A 23,788-nucleotide genomic window follows, 5' to 3' on the forward strand; every position below is an offset into this window, starting at 1 on the left:
ATAGGGATTTATGTAATGGAGTGTGTTTGGATGAATGTGATTCTTGTACTTATTAGGTTCTTGTTAAAAATTATTCTGATCATTCCCCTATTTTTGCTAGTCTTGCTAGTAATTCTTAAAGGAAGGTTAGCAATTTTTGTTTCTTTTCTATGTGGCTTCATGACACTTCATGTATGAAGCTTATTCATGATTCTTGGGCTAATAAGGTTGTTGGTTGTCCTATGTTTATTTTGCAACATAAGCTAAAAAGGTTGAAAATTGAGCTTCGAGACTGGAATAAAAATTCTTTTGGTAATGTTCACAATGCAATTATTCTTAAGTAGGGAATCCTCCTTTGTGTTCAACAAACATTAGAGACTGCTAGTTTGTCTCATATTGATGGGCTTCTCTGTCAAGAAAAGATTGCTAAGGAGGAGTCTGATCATTCTCTTCACTTTCAATATTTGTTTTGGAAAGAAAGAGCTATGATGTTATGGTTTAAAGATGGGGATCGAAATACTGCTTTTTTCCATGATGTGGTCAAGAGGAGAAATAATTTTAGTGAGATTCATCGCCTACAGATTGATAATGAGGTTATTGAGGATCCTAAACTCATTGAGGATCATATTTTGGACTTTTATAAAATGCCTTATGCTGAGTCTATTTCTAACGTTCAGGATACAAGTAATATGGAAGATTTTATTGATACTTATATTCTTGCGCTGGTTTCCTTTGAGGAGAATATGATGTTGATTAAATGTCCTGATTTTTTGGAAATTAAGAATGTTATTTTTAATCTTAATGATAATAGTGCTCCTGGTCTTGATAGTTTTGGTGGTGTTTTCTATCATTCTTGTTGGAAAATTATTGGGACAGATGTTTGCAATGTTGTTCAACAGTTTTTTAAACAAAACTGGGTTCTCCCTGGAATGAACAGTAATGTGGTATCTCTTATTCCTAAGATTCAGGATGCTAATTCCATTAAAGATTACATGCCAATTGTTGTTGCTAATTTCAAATTTAAGATTATTTCCAAGATACTAGCGGATAAGGCTTGCACTTGTGGCTGATAGAATCATTTCTCCTAATCAATATGGGTTTGTGCAGGGTAGACAAATTCAGGATTGTATTGGTAAAGGTTAGAGGAGGCAACATGGCTTACAAAGTTGATATTCATAAAACCTTTGACACTCTGAGTTGGAAGTTCTTATTATTAGTTTTGACACACTTTGGTTTTCACCCCTCGTTTGCCGGTTGGATTTGTATAATTCTCCGTTCAACTATGTTTTTTTATCATAATAAATGACAGTTTGGTGGGTTTTTTTCCTTATAGTAGAGGTGTCAGACAAGGTGATCCTTTGTCTCCGTTACTTTTTTTTTCTTGTAGAGGAAGTTCTTGGTAGAGGTATTTCTAAGCTTGTGAATGATAAAAGATTCTACATATGGCTAGTCCGCAAGGTTATCTCACTCCCTCTCATATTTTATATGCTGATGACATATTTGTTTTCTGTAGGGCAGATAATAAGTCTCTTAAAAATTTGACTATTTTTCTTAAAACATATGGTGATTTTTCTGGTCAATATGTTAATAATTCTAAAAGTAGGATTTTACCATGGATAATTTTGCAAGATTTGTCACCTCAACATATTATTTCTTATAGTCATGGTTGTTTGCCTTTCACTTATTTAGGAATGCCTATCTTTGTTGGTGCTCCAAAGTGTCGATTTCTTCAACCTTTAGTTGATAAAGTCAAATTGAACTAGCATCTTGGAAAGGTAAAATCTCTTAGCATGATGGGTCGGATTTAATTGGTCAATATGGTGATTACTGGATTTCTAGATTATAGCTTTAATATGTATAAATGGTTTGTTTCACTTTTTAAGCAAGTTGAGCAGTGGTGTGGAAATTTTATTTGGATTGGTGATATTCTGAAAAAAGGCATAACTACTATTAATTGGGCTACAATTTGTTCTCCTATTGAGAATGAAGGTTTGAAAATTATTAACCTTCATCATGAAAATAATGCGCATCTTCTTAAGCTTGCTTGGAACTTTGCTTATAACAACAAGTCTTGGTCTTTTCTCCTAAAAGTCAAGGTTCTTAAATCAAAATATGAGTTTAGAAAGGTTTATAGATCCTCATCTCTTTGGTCTGAAATTAAGCAGTTTTATGCTACAATACTTAATTATACTTCTTGGACGGTTGGTACAGGTACTTTTATTAATTTCTGGAATGATAAATGGTGTTCTTCTACTTCTTTAGCAAATATTGCAAGGTTATCTGATGGTGCTAGCATTCTGGATACAGCCTCTCAGTTTTGGACTGATCGTGATTGGAATATTCCATTGTTTTTAAAACAAATGCCTCATTTTTTTAACCATATCATGGTTAGAGTGGAACAGGATATTCCTAATTGGATTCTAGATGAGTCTAGCTGTTTTACTCTTAAATCGGCTATGACTTTTTTCTTGGAACCAAGTGTTCCCTGTTCCCTTTAGTTGGGGTAAATTCATTTGGTTTTCATATATTCCGCCTTCCAAAACTTTAATACTTTGAAAAGTTTTTCATGAGCGGATTCCTACAGATCAGCATATTCAGAATAAAGGTTTGCATATTTGTTTTGTGTATGCTTTGTGAAAAACATGAAGAATCTATTCAACATTTATTTTTTGAATGTTCTAATGCTTTACATATTTGGAGTTGGGTTCGACAGATTTTTCTTACTTCTTATTTCTCTAATAAGGATGATCTTCTTTCTTTTATTAAGTGTGAAGGTAGTCCTTTGGTTAAATTGATTAAGCTTGCTATGATAACTTTTTCTATTTGGATGATATGACGTATGAGGAATTATGCTAGATTTTAGGATAAGATTTATGTTTCTAGGGCTATTTCGGTAATTAAAGATTTAATTTGTGTAGTGGGAAATTCGTCTAAAGCTTCAATGAAGAATGATATGTTGGATTTCAACATGATTAAGTTTTTTGGTATTAATACTGATAATGGTAAAGTTCTTCGTCCTCTTCCTGTTAGATGAGAGTTTTCTTCTCCAGGTTGGGTTAAAATTAACACCGATGGGGCTGTTAGGGGATATCCTAGTCTTGCTACTTGTGGAGGTATTTTTCGTGGGAGTATGAGAGAGTTTATTGGTGCTTTCTATGCGTTTCTTGAAGTTTAGACTAATATGATTACTGATTTTTATGGAGTTATACATGCTTTGGAGGAAGCTCAAAAGATGGGGCTTAATAATGTATGCCTTGAATGTGATTTTTCCTTGGTTTGTGCTAAGTTTACTGTTAGGACTAGTTTTGTGGATGCTTCATAATCGATGGAATACTTGTCATAATTACTGCGGGAAAATTAGGTTTAGGGTTACTCATTTTTTTCGTGAAGGAAATGCATGTGCTGATAAGTTGACTAATTTAGGATTTATTCATAGAGAATAATTTCATTGGTATAATAGGCTTCCTTCTAGTCTGTTGTGAGTTGATTTTAGATAGTTCCATTTTAGAGGTGACACTTTACTTATGATTGAGATTTTAACAAGTATATGGTGAGACCTAGGGAAGATCCCCACTGGACATGAACTTAACCAAGTGGTTAAGTAAGTGTGAAGGTTCACTTCCAAAGTCAAAAAGGAAGATCACATAATAAGGTGAACATGATGTATGGTGCGGAATGTAAAGGACAGGAAAGGAAACACATGATATGGAAGGAAACCAAAATGAAAATGAAGCAAAACAAGAGTACCAACACAAAGATAAAAGTGTAATGAAAAATGGAAGAAAGGATGAAAGGAAAGAAAGCTTAAGGAGATGAAATGAGAGTGGACATGCCACTTGGAGTGTGAATTTCTCCAAGATGAGTGTAAATGGCCGCCACTTGAAAGCTCTCAACTCACTCAAGATAAGACCTAATGCATAGAGTAACAAGCCTCACACAACTTATGCAGAGTTTTCCTTATTCTATACAATTCAACATGAAAAATACAAGGAGTATGACACCCTATTTATAGGAGATGGTGCCTTGGAAAACAAGAAGCAAGGGTAGGATGGGAAACAAAAGAAAGATGTGGCCTTAAGCATTGATTAAGTCAATGTCGCACCATAAAGCCTATTCTTCTAGAAGATAGGTCAAAATCCTACCCTAAATGGCTATGCTCAAGCTAAAGTGATAAGCACACCCCCTATTATGCTAAAAGAAACCTATTCTATTGAGATTAAAAATAAAGATACTAGCTGATGCTCAGCTCCCAAGGCTTGTGCTCTACTCCTGGTGATCCTCTGGGGAAAGCTAGGTGCTGAGGCATTGGCTAGATTTGGATCCTGACCTAGCCTTGTATCATGAGTCATGCTCCGAGTCATCCTCCTGGAAGGTTGGGCTTGGTCAGTGGGCACACCCTCTTCTAGGTCCTCATCATGCTCTCCGGATGGGAGGGAATTCGTCCACGAATTTGGAAGACCTGCAGAGAAAGGAGTCAGATCACTAACATTGAAAGAATTGCTTCCTAAGTATGTATCAGGCAGATCTAACTCATAAGCATTGTCATTAATCTTTTTAATGATCTGGAAAGGGCCATCACCACGTGGTAGAAGTTTGGACTTCCTTTGAGTAGGGAAGCGATCCTTCCTCAAGTGAAGCCAGACCCAATCCCCGGGTTCAAAGATCAATGACTTGCACCCCTTATTGGTGTGATGAGCATACTTGCCTACCTTCCTTTCAATTTGAAGCTTGATGTGAGGGTGCAAGGTTTGAATAAAGGAAGCTTTTTCAAAATCATCCTTGCACAACACCTCATCAAGTATAGAATAAGAAGTAGGTCAAGGGGTGTGAGGGGATTGAACTCACACACCCTCAAAAGGAGTGTGAGAAGTAGTAGAGTTAACTACCTAATTATAAGCAAACTCAATATGAGGGATTAAGTTTTCCCACACCCTTGGGTTCCCAGAAATAAGGCATTACAACATTTGAGCCAAAGTCCTATTGACCACTTCTGTCTGACCATCAGTTTGAGGATGACAAGTAGTAGAAAACAAGAGTTTAATGCCTAGTTTTCCCCACAATGTCTTTTAGAAGTGACTCAAGAACTTAGTGTCTCTGTCAGATACTAAACTTCTAGGAAGCCCATGCAATCTAATAACTTCCTTGAATAAGAGACTTGCAATATAACAAGCATCATCTACTTCATTGAAATATAATTAGTGCACATAAATCTTTATTGTAAATTTATGTAATTCATAATTATATAATATATAGATCCGTGTCCCCGTGTCATACATTTTAGATATTATACGTATCTCCGTGTCCGTGTCGTATCCGTGCTACATAGGTTAGGAGACAATCCAAAGTTTAACCTGATTTGTTGAATTAATTAAGTTCTTAATGTGAGTATTATTATGAAAAATCTTAATTTATATTTTATGGTTCTCGCTATTTCGTATTATTTTTAAAACTTTTTACAATTTTTATTCCAAAAAAGGTCTTATTTAAGCCCCATTTCAGTAATTTTCTATTCACTTTTAGATTTTATCATTATTTCCACAGGCATATTGGCTTCGATAGTTTTCTAAGGCATGCATTATTGACTTAAATGTAGAATTCACTTTTATATATTTGAAAAATGGATTTTGATTAAAAAATATTGTGTAAAGTTGGGCACATGGGCAGACAGAAAGCAACGGACAGTTATTTATTCACGTTAATTTGATCTTGTTAGGAGAACCAAAATATATTCAATCTTACGCTATATTATGTTTTATTAATGCACACAAAGCATAAAAATAAATAAAACCTATGCTAACATGTTTTGTTCCATTTAAGTTTGTCTGCCACACGACTCAATTGCACAGGAATAAGAAAAAAAAGTCATGACCCCTTATTCAAATGGATTCAGTTTTGAAGTTCTGTATCCAATTATATATAGTTAACTTTATTAACAAGTTCAGCTATTAATAAAACAAATTTTTTAAATTTTTAGCTTAAGATTATTACTCATTATACACTTACTAGAAGGTAGTAATAACCTACTCCTAAACTATCTTTAATTTACACAATGTTTCATATAATTCAGTTTTAAGAAAAAGAAAGAAAAATGTACAGGTCGATACCAAAATAGTCATGTCACTCGGTCTTGGTTACCGATCGACCGAGTTAAAATATATTTAAAGTAGTTATAATAATAGCAGTTAAGGTAGTTGTAGAGACTCTCTGAGAATCAGGGCACATCCCACAATGTCCTGTGAAATCAGGGAACCTCCCTAGAAACAAGTTAACATTGATATTTGATAGATTCGATCCATCATAACAGAGGGCCAATGACCAAATACTATAAATAAACCCTGTACAAAGGTGTAAGGTATGCTTTTATCAAATACATCATATACGCTTATACATAAAACTTACTTGATAATCAGAGAACCTTTTGCAGGTTAACTCCCGATCGAATATGAAGGAGTATGAGAAGAGGAAGGAAGAGCGATCGAGCACCAAAGAGTGAATACGAGAAGGAAGGAGAAGGAGGAGCTACCAAGGGATCAAAGACAACTGTTCCAGCCAATAACAGATACTATCTAGGCCATATCAGTCTATACAAGTACAATTGGCGCATACTGTGAGGCCAAAATAGTATTGAAAAGCAACAAATGGTATGAACAAGGAAAATGGCAAGATTGAGAATGACGGAGGCTGAGGAAATGGCTATATTCCAGACTTTATAGAGAGAGATGGCAGAGATGCGTCAGAAGAACAAGGAGATGTGAATCATCTACCAGAAGAATACAGAGGAAATACGAATCCTCCGAGAATAGAATAATCAAATGAAGCAACAAATGGTCGGGATCATACTTGAACCAAGGCCCCAAAGGCCAAATCTAGAAGTGATAAGACAACCTCCCCGGAAAAATCTGAGGACACACAAAATCAAGAGAGGATGACCATCCTCTAAAGTCAGACTCATCAATCATCTAGGCTTCACCAATTGTAATGCACTGTTATTTTGGAGGAGGAACCTATGGGACATCCCGTTACTGATCAAATCATGGAAGCAAAACTTCCTCCTAATTGGAAAGGTTTAAACATTGACCGATATGATCTTAATTGGATATAAACCCGAAGTGTGGTAATCAGAAAAATGATTTTTATCATTTAAATATGTTGTGATATTATCTTGAAGATGAAAGATTGTTAGAATATGTGGCCAAAACAAGAGGGGCTGAATTGTTTTCACAAGATTTTTGCAAAGATTGGAAGTAAAGTGAAAAGTTCTGAAAAATCAACCAATTGATTTTTTGTTCAACTAGATAAAATTTCAGTTTTATAGTTCTTTATAAAAAAATCAACCAGTTGTTTTCTCGAAACAATAGATTGTTTATACCATAAAACAAAGAACGATTTACAAATCAATGAATAAGAGTATGGATAAAGAGATTGACACAAAGATATTTATATTGGTTCACTCTTAACCAAGAGCTACATCCAATCCTCATCTAACCACTGAAAATTTACTATGCAATCAAAACTAGATTACAAAACACACTAAGAATGTTGATCTTGAACCCTTCAAGAACATACAACACTTCTTAGGCAAAATCACACAAAAAATGTTGATATTGAATCCCTCAAGAACACATAACACTCATTGGCAACACCTCAGTTTCCAGAAACCATTTCTGAAACTGATTTACACATTTACAGTATTCAAGGAAGAAAATAGAATACACCTAGGGTTTCCAAAGCAGTAGTACAAGTGGATAGAAAACCCAGTTCCTATTTCACACACAAGCAAGGATCCAAAGGATCTTGATTATCTTGAAAACATTTTTAATAAGCTCTCTTTCTTAGGTACTTGAAAAGATCACAAAACAGTCTTTATATAGACTCAAAGAAGTGGTTAAAATTGTTAGATCATAAATCAAATGCAGTTAGAAACATTCAAAACAATTTGGAATTCTTAACATAATTTTGTTAGAAAAACAACAGATTTTTTTATAAAACAACTTGTTGAATTTATTTTTCTGTTAAGGATTTCATATAAAACAATAGTTGTTTTATCGAAATAACTGATTGTTTCTTCCTGACAGAAAAGATAAAAGAGAACAAAGATTTTTCAACAGATTGATTTGAAAAACAACTGACTAAATTTCACAACTTTTAGAAAACAATTCTTTTAAAAGATATAAATAATCAAGTGAGCTTGGATCAATACTAGATGTGAATTGACAATTCAAAAACTACTAAACAACACACACAAACACATCAGCAGGTTCTTCAAGTCTTCAAATCAGATTTGAAGCATCAAAGCACATTGTTCAACAAATATATGATTTCTATTATTTAAATCTTTTGTGATATTATTCTAAACATAAAACATATGATTATTATTATTTAAATATTTTGTGATATTATTCTAAACATAAAACATATGATTCTTATTATTTAAATTTGTTGTGCTATTATTCTGAAGATAAAATATATGATTGTTATTATTTAATTTTGTTATCATATTATTCTGAAGATATATATGATTGTTATTATTTAAATCTGTTATCATATTATTTTGAAGATAACATATATGATTATTAATATTTAAATATGTTGTTATGTTAAGTGTTATATATCTTGTCTTTGCTTTGCTTGTTGTTTTTTAAGCTAGGAGTGGTTTTTGTATAAGGGTTGTGACACCCCTTAAGTGTCCCATTTTAATTTATTAATTCATTGCTGACCAAAAAAAATGTTGTGATATTATTCTCCTGAAAAAAGAGGAATGGGAGGAGATCACCCAAAACTCTACAAATAGAGGATGACCCCTAAAAACAAGATAAGTATTATTCTATGCAATACATACTTACACTGATATATTTTATACCCACTTGATCGTTGGAGTATTGTCAATAGGTTGAGCCCTCTCATCTCATTATGACTTCTACACATCTAGGAAATTTTCAATTATGACAAAATTTTGAACACCATTCGGTCAATGAAGTTTTGCTTTAACATGACAACCCATCTCGATGCCCCAAGGCTTGACACGGTTAAGGAAACTTTTCCTAACAATTGGAAATCCCTCTTGATGCCTAAACATATCTACACTCTGGTTAAGGCAACTTGCTTAACAATTAGCAGCTCTTGTCGAACGAACGCGACACTACATACAACCCTTCGACCAAGGCAACTTGCTCAACAATTAGCAGCTCTTGCCAAATGAATGTGACACTACATGCAACTCTTTGGCCAATAACACTTGTTTAACAATTAACAACCTTTTTCGAACGAACTCTTTGGCCAAGGCAACTTGCTTAACAATTAGCAGCCCTTCCCAAATGAACATGTAATGCGTCGATACAGTTAAGGAAGCTTTGTCTTAAAATGGCAATCCTTATCGATATCCACAATCTATACCCTTTGGCTAAGGAAGTTTTGCCCCCCATGAGACAATCCCTCTAGAACGGTTAAATAAAGTTTGCTTCGATTAAGGAAACTGTCTTAAAACAACAATCCTCAACGCCCATCCAGTGTTCAACCTATTTGAAGCTCGTCACAACTTATTTAAATCATATTGATCTAAGTATCAGGTCGACATTCAATCTGTTAAATACTCAACATATTTAAATTATTTTTCTTCAAGTATCAGGTCGACGTTTAATCTGTTATAGAATTAGATTATTTAAGTTGTATTGATTCCATCATACACTTGTTATTAAAAATTGTAAAGCAATTCAAAAGCCCGAGCAATGTCTAGAGGATCTGATACAATCCAAGCCAATAAGAAGATGACCAAGGACTCACATGACCATTCACACTATGAGAAGTCATCTCAACTTTCAAATGAAGACCCTACCAAGGATCTAGCAGACCTCACCAAAAGAAGAAATGGGCAAATACCAGAACATCAAATGTTCTTTCTTATGGTCTTCTTAAAAATAAAACATGTTGTAAATAATTTGGACTCACTTTAGGGGCTCAAATAGCAAGATAGGCTAGAATAAGGTGCCTTTATCATAATAAGGGATGTAGTTATCATTTTAGCTTGTTCCTATCCCTTTAGGAAGGAAATTTGAGCTAGTTTCTAAAAGGACAAACCTAGGGTGGGGTTTTGACTTAGTCAAACCCTAAGGCTACCTCCTTTTTAGTGTTTCCCATCATACCCTTGCTTATTGTTTACCAAGGCACCATCTCCTATAAATAGGGTGTCTTACTCCATGTATTTTCATGTTGAATTTTATAGAAGAAAAACTTTGCACAAATTGTAACCTAAGACACATTTTTCAACATTTCCACTTAATAGAACTTGATCATAAAGGGAATATGATTTTGAAGGGGTTTGGATTAAGGTTATTTGGAGTCTTTGATGCCAAAGAAATAACATTGTGTTTAGGAAAGCCAAGGTGGATGCTGAATAGGTTTTCTGTATAACTCATGAGAACTTGGACATGGAAGAAATGTAAAATGTCAAAAGTGAGTCTCTCATACTCTAATTGGTGTTTATGCCCTTTACATTGCATTAGACTAGTGAGATAATAAGTGCAAAAGAGAGGTCATATGGCATAGGACTTTAGTAAGGAGGGAAACTAGCAATAGAGAATTTAGACTACATTATGGTATTGGGAACTAAACTGAGCTATTGAGAGGAGAGTGATAAGATAGTTTTTCAATATTTTTTTAGACTAATTATATTTTTTTGAAGTTTGTTTTGTTCTTATTTTCTGTTTTTAGATTAGATTTGTATTTTCTTAAAAAAAAAGTAGAGTTTTTATAAAAACATCTTAAAAATGACTTTTTGTAGCTTATATTTTGCGTGATTAATCTAATGTAATGTTTTAACTTTTTGAAGAGTTGATTTAGATTTGAAATTGAGTTAAGAATCATGGAAGAAACTACTGAAGAAGGGAGACTTGGAAACTGAGAGCTAAAATGATGAAAAATTGTAGAAAACAAGCCTCAGAAGGTCAACCATTTGCTGAAAACAGGTAGTAGACGGTCAATAATAGCAATAAGTGCAATAAGTGTAAACAGGTAGTAAGCTGTATCCCAAGGTGCCACAGTTAAGTGCAAGGAAACAAATGGTCTAAAGTTTAGTGCGGTATGGTGCTAAGAACATGGTTCGCTTGGTAGGCATGATTTGGCGCGGTCAAAGGGAGTCTTATAACAGACAGTTTAACTGGTTTATACTGGTTTTGGGGGACTTTTAGACCAACTGTTTAATTGGGATGAGCTTCCATCAACTTCACTACCAAAGGAATTGGACCTGGAGTAACAGGTTTAGACTCAATTATATTAAAGGTGAGCAAGTGCATCTGTGACCTAGGGGTTGCAGCTGTGGTTACATGAGCTAACAGAATGGGTTGGAGGTGTGGTAGTTGGTCTTATAGACGGTTGACCTTTAGTGCTTCAGGTGCATTATGGCTCTGCAGGAGCAACTTTTAATCAGGATATATCAGTATTTGTGTGAGCCTAGATGGTTGAGTTTGTGTAAATCTGATAGTTGTATATGTATTTTGAGTTTGTATAAGGGTTGGGGTACCCCTTAAGTATCCCAATTTAATTTTCATTAATTCATTGCTGATAAAAAATAATAATAGCAATAAGTAGCTCTAATTGGGGGTCATTAGCTGCCAAAGCTAAAATCCATTCCAATGTAGAAACTCTATAAATAGAACTGATTACATAGAGAAAAGGAAGTTAAGTATATTAGGGAGACAGATAGGGACTTAGACATTGAAGTATATTAGTTTACTTTTCTGTTATTCGTTTTCTATTTTTGATGTTTCAGTTCTAATAAAAAATTATTCGTTTTCTTCTCTTTACATTAAATGTTTTGTAATCGTTGTTCGAAGTTGAATTTGATTATGGAAATGGGTAATAGTGAGATGAAAATCATGTTAGACGATGCTTTGTATTAGTATTTTTCTTCTCCAAAATCTTTTTAGGAACTATATTTTCGATTGAAAGTAGTTTTTCTAAGAACACACAAAATGATTGGTTGTGTTTTTTTCAGTAACAATTCCAGATTTGGGTCTCTTGCAAATTGAAGATGAGGATTACTGACCATGCATTTTGTTCCATATTTTTCGTTTCAAACCTGAATTTCATTTTTCCTTTTTTCAATTTATCTTAATTCTTGTTTGTTTGAGTTTCTATATTTTATATTTTTTGTTTTTCTCAATTCACAATTTAATTCATTGTTATTTACATTTTCTATGATGCCCTGTTTTATGTTTCTATAATTTACCTTTCCAATAATTTACTTTCTCTGCACTTTAATGTTCCAGCACTTTATTTTTTTGCTATTTACATTTCCAACACTTTAGTTGTCAAACAATTTAAGTTTCTTGTCATTTACATTTTTCTGCAATTTATAATACTATTCATCTCTACTTTTCCATTAGGCGATTTTTAACATAATTGATTATGCATAAATTACATTAGAGGTCTGATTCACGATCGCATGTTAGACGGTTTATTGTATTTACATTTTACATGTTTATAGTTTTCTGTTTAGACTTCACTGCATTACATTTTTACATTTCTTGTTTCAATTCTAATTTTTCCCTTTTAATTTTTCAAGAACAAAATATTAAACAATAGATTCAATTAACATATTTTCTTTAAAATTTAACCTAAATTGACCTTATATTACATTAGAGGAAAATTTAGTATTTTTGTTTGAAAAACTAAACATGATTGAACAAATATCAAATAGCGGGGTGGTAAAACTTAGAAACAAAGTGTTTGGACAAATTTAACGAAAACCCAAGCTCTCAAACAACATCAATTTATGTCCTACTACATGCATTGGTTTTAGGAATCACACATTCGATGAGAGGTTACATAGGCTGAAAGGTAGGGTCATAAAATTACTTACTTTTGGGGGATCTAATTATTCTCAGGCTTGAAAGTCTAGAGCTTTTACTATAGATGACCAGATTAGTGTAAAAATAAAATGGCCAGGAATTGAATGAAGCATTCAAACACAAACGAAGGACAGGGGCATTGGTGTGTTCTTGCTTTGAGTGATGTCTATGTGATTATGGGGTGTTAGATAGGATGTGTTCAAGCAAACAGGGCTTAGTAAGGACTTGCTTCAGATGTACAGGAACCAAAAACCCAATTCTGCGATATAAAATATGAGCATTAACAACACAAATTTATATCCAGGAATGAATTGCCATTTTTTCAAATATGAAATGTTATCCACACCCTTGTACTATCTCCAGTTGTTGAGTGAGCAGAATTGTGTATGTATCTATATTCTGTATTTGTATCCTTTTGTGATGGCTATACATATACAATTATTTTGTTGTCTTTCTCTATAAAACTTGCCTTGGGATAATATATGAACTAAAAGTGTGTGTACCATGAACTAAGTTTTAGGTTGTTGCTAAGGAGGGTAAATGGACAATGATGTTATGTTTAGAACTTCATAAGCAGATAGGAAATGAGCATGAGTGATTTTTCTTTACTTGTAAATATGTATAAGACTTGGAGCATCCAAATATTCTATTGTCAATAAATATATAATATTTTTGTGTTTTACTTGACTTACATAAAAAAAATAATTTATATATATATATATTAAATATATAGTAATTAATAAGAAAAAAATGCATTATCAAATTGATTTGGATACATTATTCAAATCCGATACTTTATTTAACAATTATAAAAACTAATTTAGAAACTAAAAATTTATTTAGTCCCTAAAATAGTCTTTAATTTAATTACTATAGTAACTAATTATTTTTTATCTCTAAAATTGGTTTTATGGTTTTCTTGTACTAACAATTTGAATTTAGCAGTATTTGATCCAAACTGTTAAGCCTCCTACTTTTTCGAATTTAAGGTATTTAAGCTTCGTACGTGCTGTTTTAGTGTCCAAAATTAATAAAATGATATTTTTTAAAAAGTGTAATTAGTTATAAAATTTTAATAAAAATCAAAATATTAAGTAATAAAATTAATTTATATCACATCGATTAAAGATTAAAATATTTCATAATATAAATGAATAAAAATATCATTTATAAACTAATTTTACAAAATTGAGTCACATTCTATTTCTCAATCTTCACGTACAATAAGTAGTTATATATATATATATATATATATATATATATATATATATATATATATCAGGTTTTGAGATTAAAAAAAACATATAAAGCTTTTTTAAGAAAAGAATATTACCTTAATTGACTAAAATAATAGCATTCCACACTTTAATTTGAGAATCAAACAACGTGCTTATGAAAAAGGTTCTAACATTACGTTATTGTAGAATTTAATTTTTTTTCAGTTCATATATTCTGTGTTGTATTGCTATTGCCTATTCTGCTAATGTCCCTCATAAGAAAAAAACAAACAAAGGTATTCCTTATGTACAGTAGTTTCAAGCATTTTGGTCCACATATTTTGATGAGTGATCCATGTAGAATTTCCCTTTGGCCATGAAGAAAAATGAAGGTTTCGGGGGTGTGAAAAATAAAAATCATTTTTATTATTACTTAAAACAATAAAGTAAATAAAGTTAGGTGAACTCGGTTCTTTAAAAAAAATAAAAATAGCATACATTCTCTTAAATATATTTTTATTCTTTATTAATAATTGAAATTTATTACAAAATAGACTTAAAAGTTTGTCGAAAAGAGTAATATTTCATTTACCCTAAAAAAATCAAGATAAGATAAAATTAGTATACAAAGACTTTAAAGGATCATCATTTACTACCTAATTACTTTGTGTAAGGGAATATAAGCCTACAAGCTTAATTTACAAAAAAAAAGGGATGTAAAAATGAAAACAAAAATAACAAAAACTTGTGTTTCAGATTTTTAAAATTTTTTCCCTGGATTTCATCTTGAAAGCATGAAAAACTTTTGTTTTTTCATAAATTTCTATCCCCCCATCTAAAGAAACTAGAAAAAGAGTTGAGACTGCAAGAGTTCATAGTAGTTTGCAGTTTCATCTTCAAACTCCCACAACCCATCACAAATAGAAGAAAGCATGTCTCCACCGTTGAACCCACGATCTTCCCCAAGATCGAGCAACCCATCACCCCCTTTGTTTGGAATCCCGAGCTCATCATCAGAAGCCTGAAGAAGGTGTCTCATCACCATTTCTTTGTCATGTTCCTCCACGACGCCACTAGAACATGGAGTGGTGGAGGATGAATATTCCTCCAAGTTTTCACCGGTGGTTGTGTGTTGGCTCAAAAGGGTGTCCGAATCAGAGGCAAAATTGGTGATTTCTTGTTGCAGGGCAGTGATGAGAGGAGAGAGATCTTGTGTGGAGTCATCTTCCTCTGATTCAAGGAGGGAGAGTATGTGGCTGTATGGTTTGTACCTCTTTGAGGACTCTAGTATGTTATCACAATTGAGAGCAAATTCGTTCCCTAGGGGCTCTTCTCTTGGCCTCTTTGGTGCCACACTTTCCTCCATTTAATAAGATGAAAGAAAAAAAAAATGAAGGGAAGAAGGAAGTGGAGTGATGAGAGAGAGAAGAGTGAGGAAAGGTTTATATAGAGTTGAGGGGAGAGAGAAAGTTGTGGAGTTTGTGGTCAATCAATGGAAAAGAGAAGGCATTTGGGGAATATTACTGGTGAAACTTAAAGTGTGTTCCTTGGACTAGAGCAAGAGCAGGAGAAAAACGCTTATGGTAATTTCCTTGCACTTGCAATAAATTAAAACTACTCAAACAAAATTATTAACCTTTCAACTTGTCTTGGACATTACTGTATACTGGGGTCGAGTGTTTTACTTAGAAGTGAGAAACATTCATATTTTCTTAACATATTTTTAAATGTATTTTTTATACATTCAAATTTATCAAATTTTATGAGTATTTTTTCTTTAACCATTTTTACTGATAATTCTATTTTGTAATAAAATTTAATCAATAGTAAAATGAATGTAAAAAGATATTAAAAAATACTACTATATATTTTTTCAATTTTATAAAAATTTATTACATATTTACTCTTTTTTTATTTTCTTCTGTCATAGTTATTTTTTGTAATTATCATTTAAGTGATTCATCAAACTATTAAAATACATTCATATATTTATTCGAATAAAAAATAATATAATTATACTACATCAACCATTTCATTGATGATGAGACTAAATCCTTAGACTTGGTAAAGACGCGAATGATTATAAATAATTTGGGATTTGTATTTGTTTAGGATTTTGAATAATATAGAATATTTATTAATTCATATTTTTTAAATACGACATTAAATAATTTATAATTTGTTTTTTTTAAGATTTTGAATAATTTTTTTTTAATAAAAGTTTTCATGTTAGGCATCACTATGCAACTTGACATCTTAGCTAGACTGACACCTCAAGTAACAACAATCATCTGTCATCACATGAAAAAAGTATTATTGAAAAAAATGAAAAAAATACAAAAAATACAAAAAAATATGGAGGGACTAGACCAAAACCCATATGTTAACAAAAACGGTTCATAGGTAGACTATACTTATTCATAAAGAATTCTAAAAACAGACTAGAAGGAAGCCTATTATACCAATGAAATGATTCTTTATGAATAAATCCTAAATTAACCAACTTATTAGCACACACATTCCCTTCACGAAAAATATGAGTAACCCTAAACCTGATTTTGCCACAGTAATTAAGACAAGTATTCTAACGATTACGACTCATCCATGGAACAATAATCCTAGCAGTAAATGCACCACAAACCAAGGAAGAATCACATTCAAGTCATGTATTAGTAAGCCCTATCCTTTGAGCTTCCTCCATAGCATATATAACTCCATAAAATTCAGCAATCAGAGCAATTTGAAAATCAAGAAACGTAAAGAACCCACCAATTAAAATCTCTCATACTCTCACAAAAAATACCGCCAAAAGTAGCAAGACCAGGATATCCCCGAGTAGACCCATCAATGTTAATTTTAACTCAGCCTGGTGAAGGGAACTCCCATCTAACAGGAAGATGACGACAAAATTTACTAGTACGAGTATTAATATCAAAAAAGTTAAGGACTTTAAAGTCCAACATATCATTCTTCATTGAAGCTTTAAACGAATTGCCACTAGACAAGTTAAATATTTAATTACTGAAATAGCCCTAGAAACATCAATCTTATCCTAAAATCTAGCATAATTCCTCATACGCCATATCATCCAAATAAAAAAAGTTATCACAACAAGCTTAATCAATTTAACTAAAGGACTGCCATCACTCTTAATAAAAGAAAGAAGATCATCCTTAATTAGAGAAATGAGAAGTAAGAAAAATTTGTTGAACCCGACTCCAAATATGAAAAGCATTAGAACATTCAAAAAATAAATGTTGAATAGATTCCTCGTGCTTTTCACAAAGTGTACGCATAAAACATATATGCAAAACTTTATTTTGAATATGTTGATCTGTAGGAAGCCGCCCATGAAAAACTTTCCAGAGTACTAAAGTTTTGAAAGGCGAAATATATGAAGACCAAATGAATTTACCCCAACCACAGGGAACTCCTGGTTCCAAGAAAAAAGTCCTAGCCGATTTAAGAGAAAAAATGACCAGACTCATCTAGAATCCAATTGAAAATATCTTGTTCCTCCCTAACCATGATATGATTTATAAAATGAGGCATCTGCTGTGAAGACAAAAGAATAATTCAATCACAACCAGTCCAAAACTAAGATATTGTATTTGGAATTCTAGCACCATTAGATAACCCTACAATATTTGCTAAAGAAGTAGTACAACACCATTTATCATTCCATAAATTAATAAAAGTACTTGTACCAACAATCCAAGAAGTATGGTCAAGAATAGTGTCATAAAGTTGCTTAATTCCAGGCCAAATAGATGAAGATCTATAAAGCATTCTAAACTTATATTTTGATTTAAGAACTCTGGCTTTCAGGAGAAAAAACCAAGGTTTCTTGCTATAAGCAAAGTTCCAAGCAAGCTTACGAAGATACACGTTATTTTCATGATGAAGGTTAATAATCTTCAAACCTTCATTCTCAAGATAAGAATAAATCTTAGCCCATAGTCCAAATAAAATTTCTACGCCACTGCTCAACTTGCTTAAGAAGAGAAAGACCATTTATGCATATTAAAGTTATAAGCTATAAATATAGTAACCATCGTATTAACCAACTGAATCCGACCCATCATGGTAAGAGATTTACCTTTCCAAGATGCTAGCTTCAATTTGACTTTATCAGCCAAAGGTTGAAGAAATCGACACTTTGGAGCACTAAAAAAATTAGGCACTCCTAAATAAGTTAAAGGTAAACAACCATGACTACAAGAAAGAAGATGTTGAATTTTGCTGACAAATCTTGCAAAATTATCCATGGTGAAAAAACTACTCTTATAATTATTAACATATTGACCCGAAAAATCTCTATATATTTTAAGAAAAACACTCAAATTTCTAAGAGACTTATTATCCGCTCTACAGAAAACAAATATGTCATCAACATATAAAATATGAGAGGGAGTGACATAACCTTGCGAACTAGTCATATGCAGAATCTTTTTATCATTCACAAGCTTATAGATACCTCTACTGAGAACTTCCTCTGCAAGACAGAAAAGAAAAGGAGACAATGAATCTCCTTGTCTGACACCTCTACAAGGAAAAAAACCCACCAAACTACCATTTATCTTGATAGAAAGCATAGCCAAATGGAGAATTGTACTAATCCCGCCGACTAACAAGGGATGAAAACCAAAGCGTGTCAAAACTAATAATAAGAACTTCCAACTCAGAGTGTCAAATTCTTTATGAATATCAACTTTGTAAACCACATTACCTTTTCTAACCTTTTTAGAAAGCATGTTGATAGCTTCAAAAGCAATACCAATGCAATCATGAATATGCCTAACTTGCACAAACTCATATTGATTAGGAGAAATGATTCTAGCAGCAACAATTGCAAGCCTATCCGCAATTATTTTGGAAATAATCTTAAATTTGAAATTAGCAACAAAAATCGGCCTGTAATCTTTAATGGATTCAACACTCTGAATCTTAGGAATAAGAGATACCACATTATTGTTCATTCCAGGAAGAACTTAGTTTTGTTTAAAAAACTATTGAACAACTTTGCAAACATCTGTCCCAATAATTTTCCAACAAGAATGATAGAAAACACCACCAAAATCATCAAGACCAGGAGCACTATTACCATTAAGATTATACATTTTTTATTTCCAAATAATCAAGGCATTTAATCAACATCAATTCTCCCTAAGAGGAAACCAGCTCAGGAATATAAGTACCAATAAAATCTTTCATATTACCTGTATTCTGATAATTAGAAACAAACTCAACATAAAGATTTTTATAAAAATCCAAAATATGATCATCAATGAGTTGAAGATCCTCAATAACCTCATTATCAATCCGTAGACGGTGAATCCCACTAGAATTATTTATCGTCTTAACCACATCATGAAGAAAAAAAAACAGTATTTCTATCACATCTTTAAATCAGAGCATCTTGGCCCTTTCTTTCCAAAACAAATATTGACAATGAAGAGCATGATCATGCTCTTCCTTAGCAATCTTTTCTTGACAGAGAAACTAATCAATATCAGACAAACTAGCAGTCACTAAATTTTGTTGAATACCAGGAGGAGACCTTGCTGAACAAGCACTGCATTGTGAACATTACCAACATAATTTTTATTCCAGGCTCGGAGCTCAATTTTCAACCTCTTTAACTTATGTTGTAAAATAAACATAGGACAACCAACAACTGTAGTAGCCCAAAAATTATGAATAAGCTTCATACATGAAGTGTCTTGAAGCCACATAGAAAAGAAACGAAAATTGCTAACTTGCCTTAAACAATTACTAGCAAGACTAGCAAGAATAAGGGAATGGTCAGAACAATTTTTAACAAGAACCTAATAAGTACAAGAATTCCATTCATACAGACACACATAAAGCCCTATCCAGTTTTCTATGAATTCTATGCAACCCTTTCCTCCCATTATACCAAGTATAACAAGGTTCAGTAAAAGGCATGGAAGTAAGATCATTAATATTAATCCAATCAAGGAATTCATTACCAAAACCTGATTAGGAGTCACCCCCCTTTGTAGTCATCAGCCGAGAGCACAATATTAAAATATCTCATGATACACCAAGGCCCTATGAAGAAACTAAGATCCCTCCACAAAATACGTCTAACCAAGTATGTGTTAGCACCATAAACACTTGCAAAGCTAAACCATTTATCATACAAAAGGCAAGTTACTGAAATAAATTGATCATTGACCAATAAATTTTGGACAAGATTTAGAACCGATAAACACCAAAGTTTAGCAGCTTTATTAACGATAGGAGACGTAACAACCAAATGCATATTAACAGATTTGAAAAGAACATTGAAAGCATTCACGTAAGACATCATAGGTTATGCTAAAAAAACAAGTAGGGGTTTATGTAGTTTAAGTAAACTAATCAACATCTCCACATTTTTGTGGTTTCCCAGTCCTCTGATATTAAAAAATAAAATAAAAAAATAAGAGACCTTCATTGCGACTTTTTAGATAGAACTGTCTGAGCAGTTTTTATCATTATCTAGGAGTAGTGCTTTAGCATCCCCGGGTCCCCCACAACCTTCCCTTGTTCCCGTTCATTAGGAATTTTCTTCTGTGAGCCCGGGTTTGAACCGGGGACCTCTAGTGTGTGAGTCTAGCGTGATAACCAACTACACCACCCAGACACATTATGACACACTTTTACCTCAATATCATTTTCGTAAACTATCAAACACATATATGTTTGTTGCATATGTGTGTATTTATATTTTACGCTATTTTATTTTATTAAATGACCTCAATGTTTATTTTTTTTTATAATTTTTTTGAATTTATTAAATAAATAATATACGCTTTAGTATTTTATGCTACTTTGTGTATTATAATAAAATGTAATTTATATTAATATACAATAAGATACCTCATTTAGTGTAAATTATAACAATAAAATATAAATAAAGTGCGCGTATGCAAGTACTTTTTGAAAGCTGTGGTAGTTTGTTTTTACTATTTTTTTCTCTATTGAGTACTTCTCGATTATTACTTTGTATTGTCATTTTAAAACATTACTAAGGATATAATAGAAAAAAGATTTGTACACGTCTCTTTTATATATATTTTTATAAAAAAATAAAATAAAAATGTATATATATATCACTTTCTGTATAAACTCATAAAAATACAAAAAAAAATATTCTTACTTACTAAAGTGATTTTTACAAGTTTTTTATGATAAAAAATGTGATAAAATTTCAAATAATAATTCTAAACAAAAATAAAATAAATTAATAATTTATGTCCTTGTGCCACACCTTATCATATAATCCCACGAAATAAAGTAAAGAAAAATGCTTAAGTTTTCTTGTTTATAACATCTTCATGTTTGCCAAAATAAGTTTGACATATAAAAATGTTCAACCCAAAAAAAAAACACACATAGAAAAAGTAATGAATATATCCCATACATGTTGTAAACGCATAAAAAGGTTTCAACCAAAACAAAAAAAACACATAAAAAAAAGTAATGAATATATCTCATACATTATGTAAACGCATAAAAAGGTTTCAACCAAAAAAAAAAAACAATGAATATATCTCATACATTATTAATAATATTTATATATTTAATATCATTCCTATTATTTACATTAGTGGGAACACAGGCACATGAGATATATCCGCATTTTTTATTTTTATTATTTATATATTTATATAATTTTAAAAAATATTAAATCATATGAGAAGAGATGTAAATTATCTAAGTGCACCATTGATAGTAGTTTTATTAAGATTTTACATTAATTTTTTTATATTTTCATTTTATTGTTTTTGAATATTAAATTTTGATTTGACTTGAGTGTAATATTGAACTTTGTAAGGTTATGAAAATTAAGATTAAGGCTTAAAAAAATTGGAGCAGCAAACAATGTCAAAACATAATGCAGATGATAATGTTCTTCAAGATCTTCCCATTTCAAGTTTAAAGTAACTTTCATGTTCATCAAACGTCTTATGCAAGGACGGTATATTGGAAGTTGTAGAATCTATCACCATATCAATTGAACCTGTGTCTTCCATGGTAAAGAAGTTGAAAAAAATAAAATAATAAACTAAATACAAATTACCAAACTTCCAACTTATCTAATATCTAATAGATCAAAGCAACAATAGGAGCTTTGCCCGCAAAATGGGCTTAGGATTCACTAAATTTAACATCTTATTTAAAAAGCATTATTTACCAAATTTCCATTATGTTAGGTGTGTACTTTTAGAGTGCAATGTCAAGAAAATCGCTCAAATTAAACCAGAATTGAGGGAGAATTGAATAGTAAATAAAAACTCAAATCTGCCTTAAATAAACATTTTCATACAAAAATATAAAAAAAAATAAGAAAGCAATAAAAACAAAAATGTTCAAATCCTATAACAGTGAATGAAATGAAACTTTGAAACTTCTTTTATAAAACTCTGAATCTGTACTAATTATCCCGTTCATTTACATCTCAAACCTCAAGAGCCATTGAAACATTTCACCGTTCACCGATTTTATCCCCAAACGGTTGGCTTCCACATCGTAATCTCCACCTAAGCGATGTGACTTTAGTGTCTATTGCCAGTGAAAAACCTTCCAGAACTTCAAAACGACATAGTATTTGAAACAACCTTCTATTAAATAGTACTAATTTTAAATAATAAAAATTTAAAAGTAACCAAATATGAACAAAAAAGGGCATAACTTGCTCATATCCTTTTTCTTTCTCTCGCACTTGCAACCATTTGTTCCATAGTTCCTCTCTCTTTGGGTTCTCCTTTATCTTTAACTTTAGGTGTTCTCTGACTCTGAGGGACACGGCTGAACTTTTTGGTGAGTATTTGTGGTTTCAATTTTATTGTTTCCATGTCGAACTCGCGGTGCCTCCTTGCGTCCTGGATCTCTCATTGGCTTCCTCTCCTCTTAGTTGCATTATAAAATGAGATGTGTCTCGCTTCGAATTCTTTGGGAAGTGTGAGGAGGAGGAAACAATGGTGGTTGTTGTTGTCGTTGTACAATGATGATTGAGGTGAGAGTAGGAGAAGAACATGGAGCGTGAAGGAAAAAGGTTCAAGATGTGTCAAAATTATTAGCATTTTTTTCTTTGGAGTCGAAATATAAAAGAGAAAAAGAAGTGATGTAACCGGTGAAAACTGCCCCTTCATAAGGAAGTGTATGTAACTGGTGAAAACTACTCCTTCATAAGAAAGTGGATGATTGAGGTGAGAGTAGGAGAAGAACATGGAGCGTGAAGGAAAAGGGTTCAAGATGTGTCAAAATTTATTAGCATTTTTTCTTTGGAGTCGAAATATAAAAGAGAAAAGGAAGTGGACGTAACCGGTGAAAACTACCCCTTCATAAGGGAGTGGATGTAACCACTCAATAATAATGGAAAATGACAATATACTCAAGAATTTTCAAAATTGCTAACGTTTGGTCACTACTCACGTTTCCCAATATTTATTTCTCTCTCATAAAACAGACACTCCCACTCATTATGCAATTAATTTATCTCTTTCAATTCAAAACGGTTGCTCCATTTATTTCAAATATTTTTAAAATTTATTTATCTCTCATAAAAGAGACACTCCCTCCCATTATGCAATTAATTTTCAAAATAAATTATCTCTTTCAATTCAAAACGGTTGCTCAATTTATTTCAAATATTTAAAAAAGAATAAGAAATGACGCAATGCCCAAAATATTGAAATAAAATCAAATATTAATCTAAGGATAAAATAGGAAAAA

At 32.1% G+C, this 23,788-nt stretch overlaps 1 protein-coding gene and 1 non-coding gene across 2 annotated transcripts; both read right to left on the minus strand.

The window, feature by feature from the left end:
• Positions 1 to 14,604: 14,604 nt before the first annotated feature.
• LOC137806595 (uncharacterized) lies at positions 14,605 to 15,470 on the minus strand. Its single transcript, XM_068606797.1, has one exon. The coding sequence runs from the start codon at positions 15,405 to 15,407 to the stop codon at positions 14,886 to 14,888; it is 522 nt and encodes a 173-aa protein (XP_068462898.1). The 5' UTR covers positions 15,408 to 15,470; the 3' UTR covers positions 14,605 to 14,885.
• Positions 15,471 to 20,619: 5,149 nt separating this feature from the next.
• TRNAV-CAC (transfer RNA valine (anticodon CAC)) lies at positions 20,620 to 20,693 on the minus strand. Its single transcript has one exon. It is a non-coding gene; the product is annotated as a tRNA-Val (tRNA).
• Between the last annotated feature and the right edge of the window lie 3,095 nt (positions 20,694 to 23,788).

The sequence above is a fragment of the Phaseolus vulgaris genome, chromosome 3 (genome assembly GCF_051622355.1).
Source record: "Phaseolus vulgaris cultivar YP4 chromosome 3, ASM5162235v1, whole genome shotgun sequence".
NCBI lineage: Eukaryota > Viridiplantae > Streptophyta > Magnoliopsida > Fabales > Fabaceae > Phaseolus > Phaseolus vulgaris.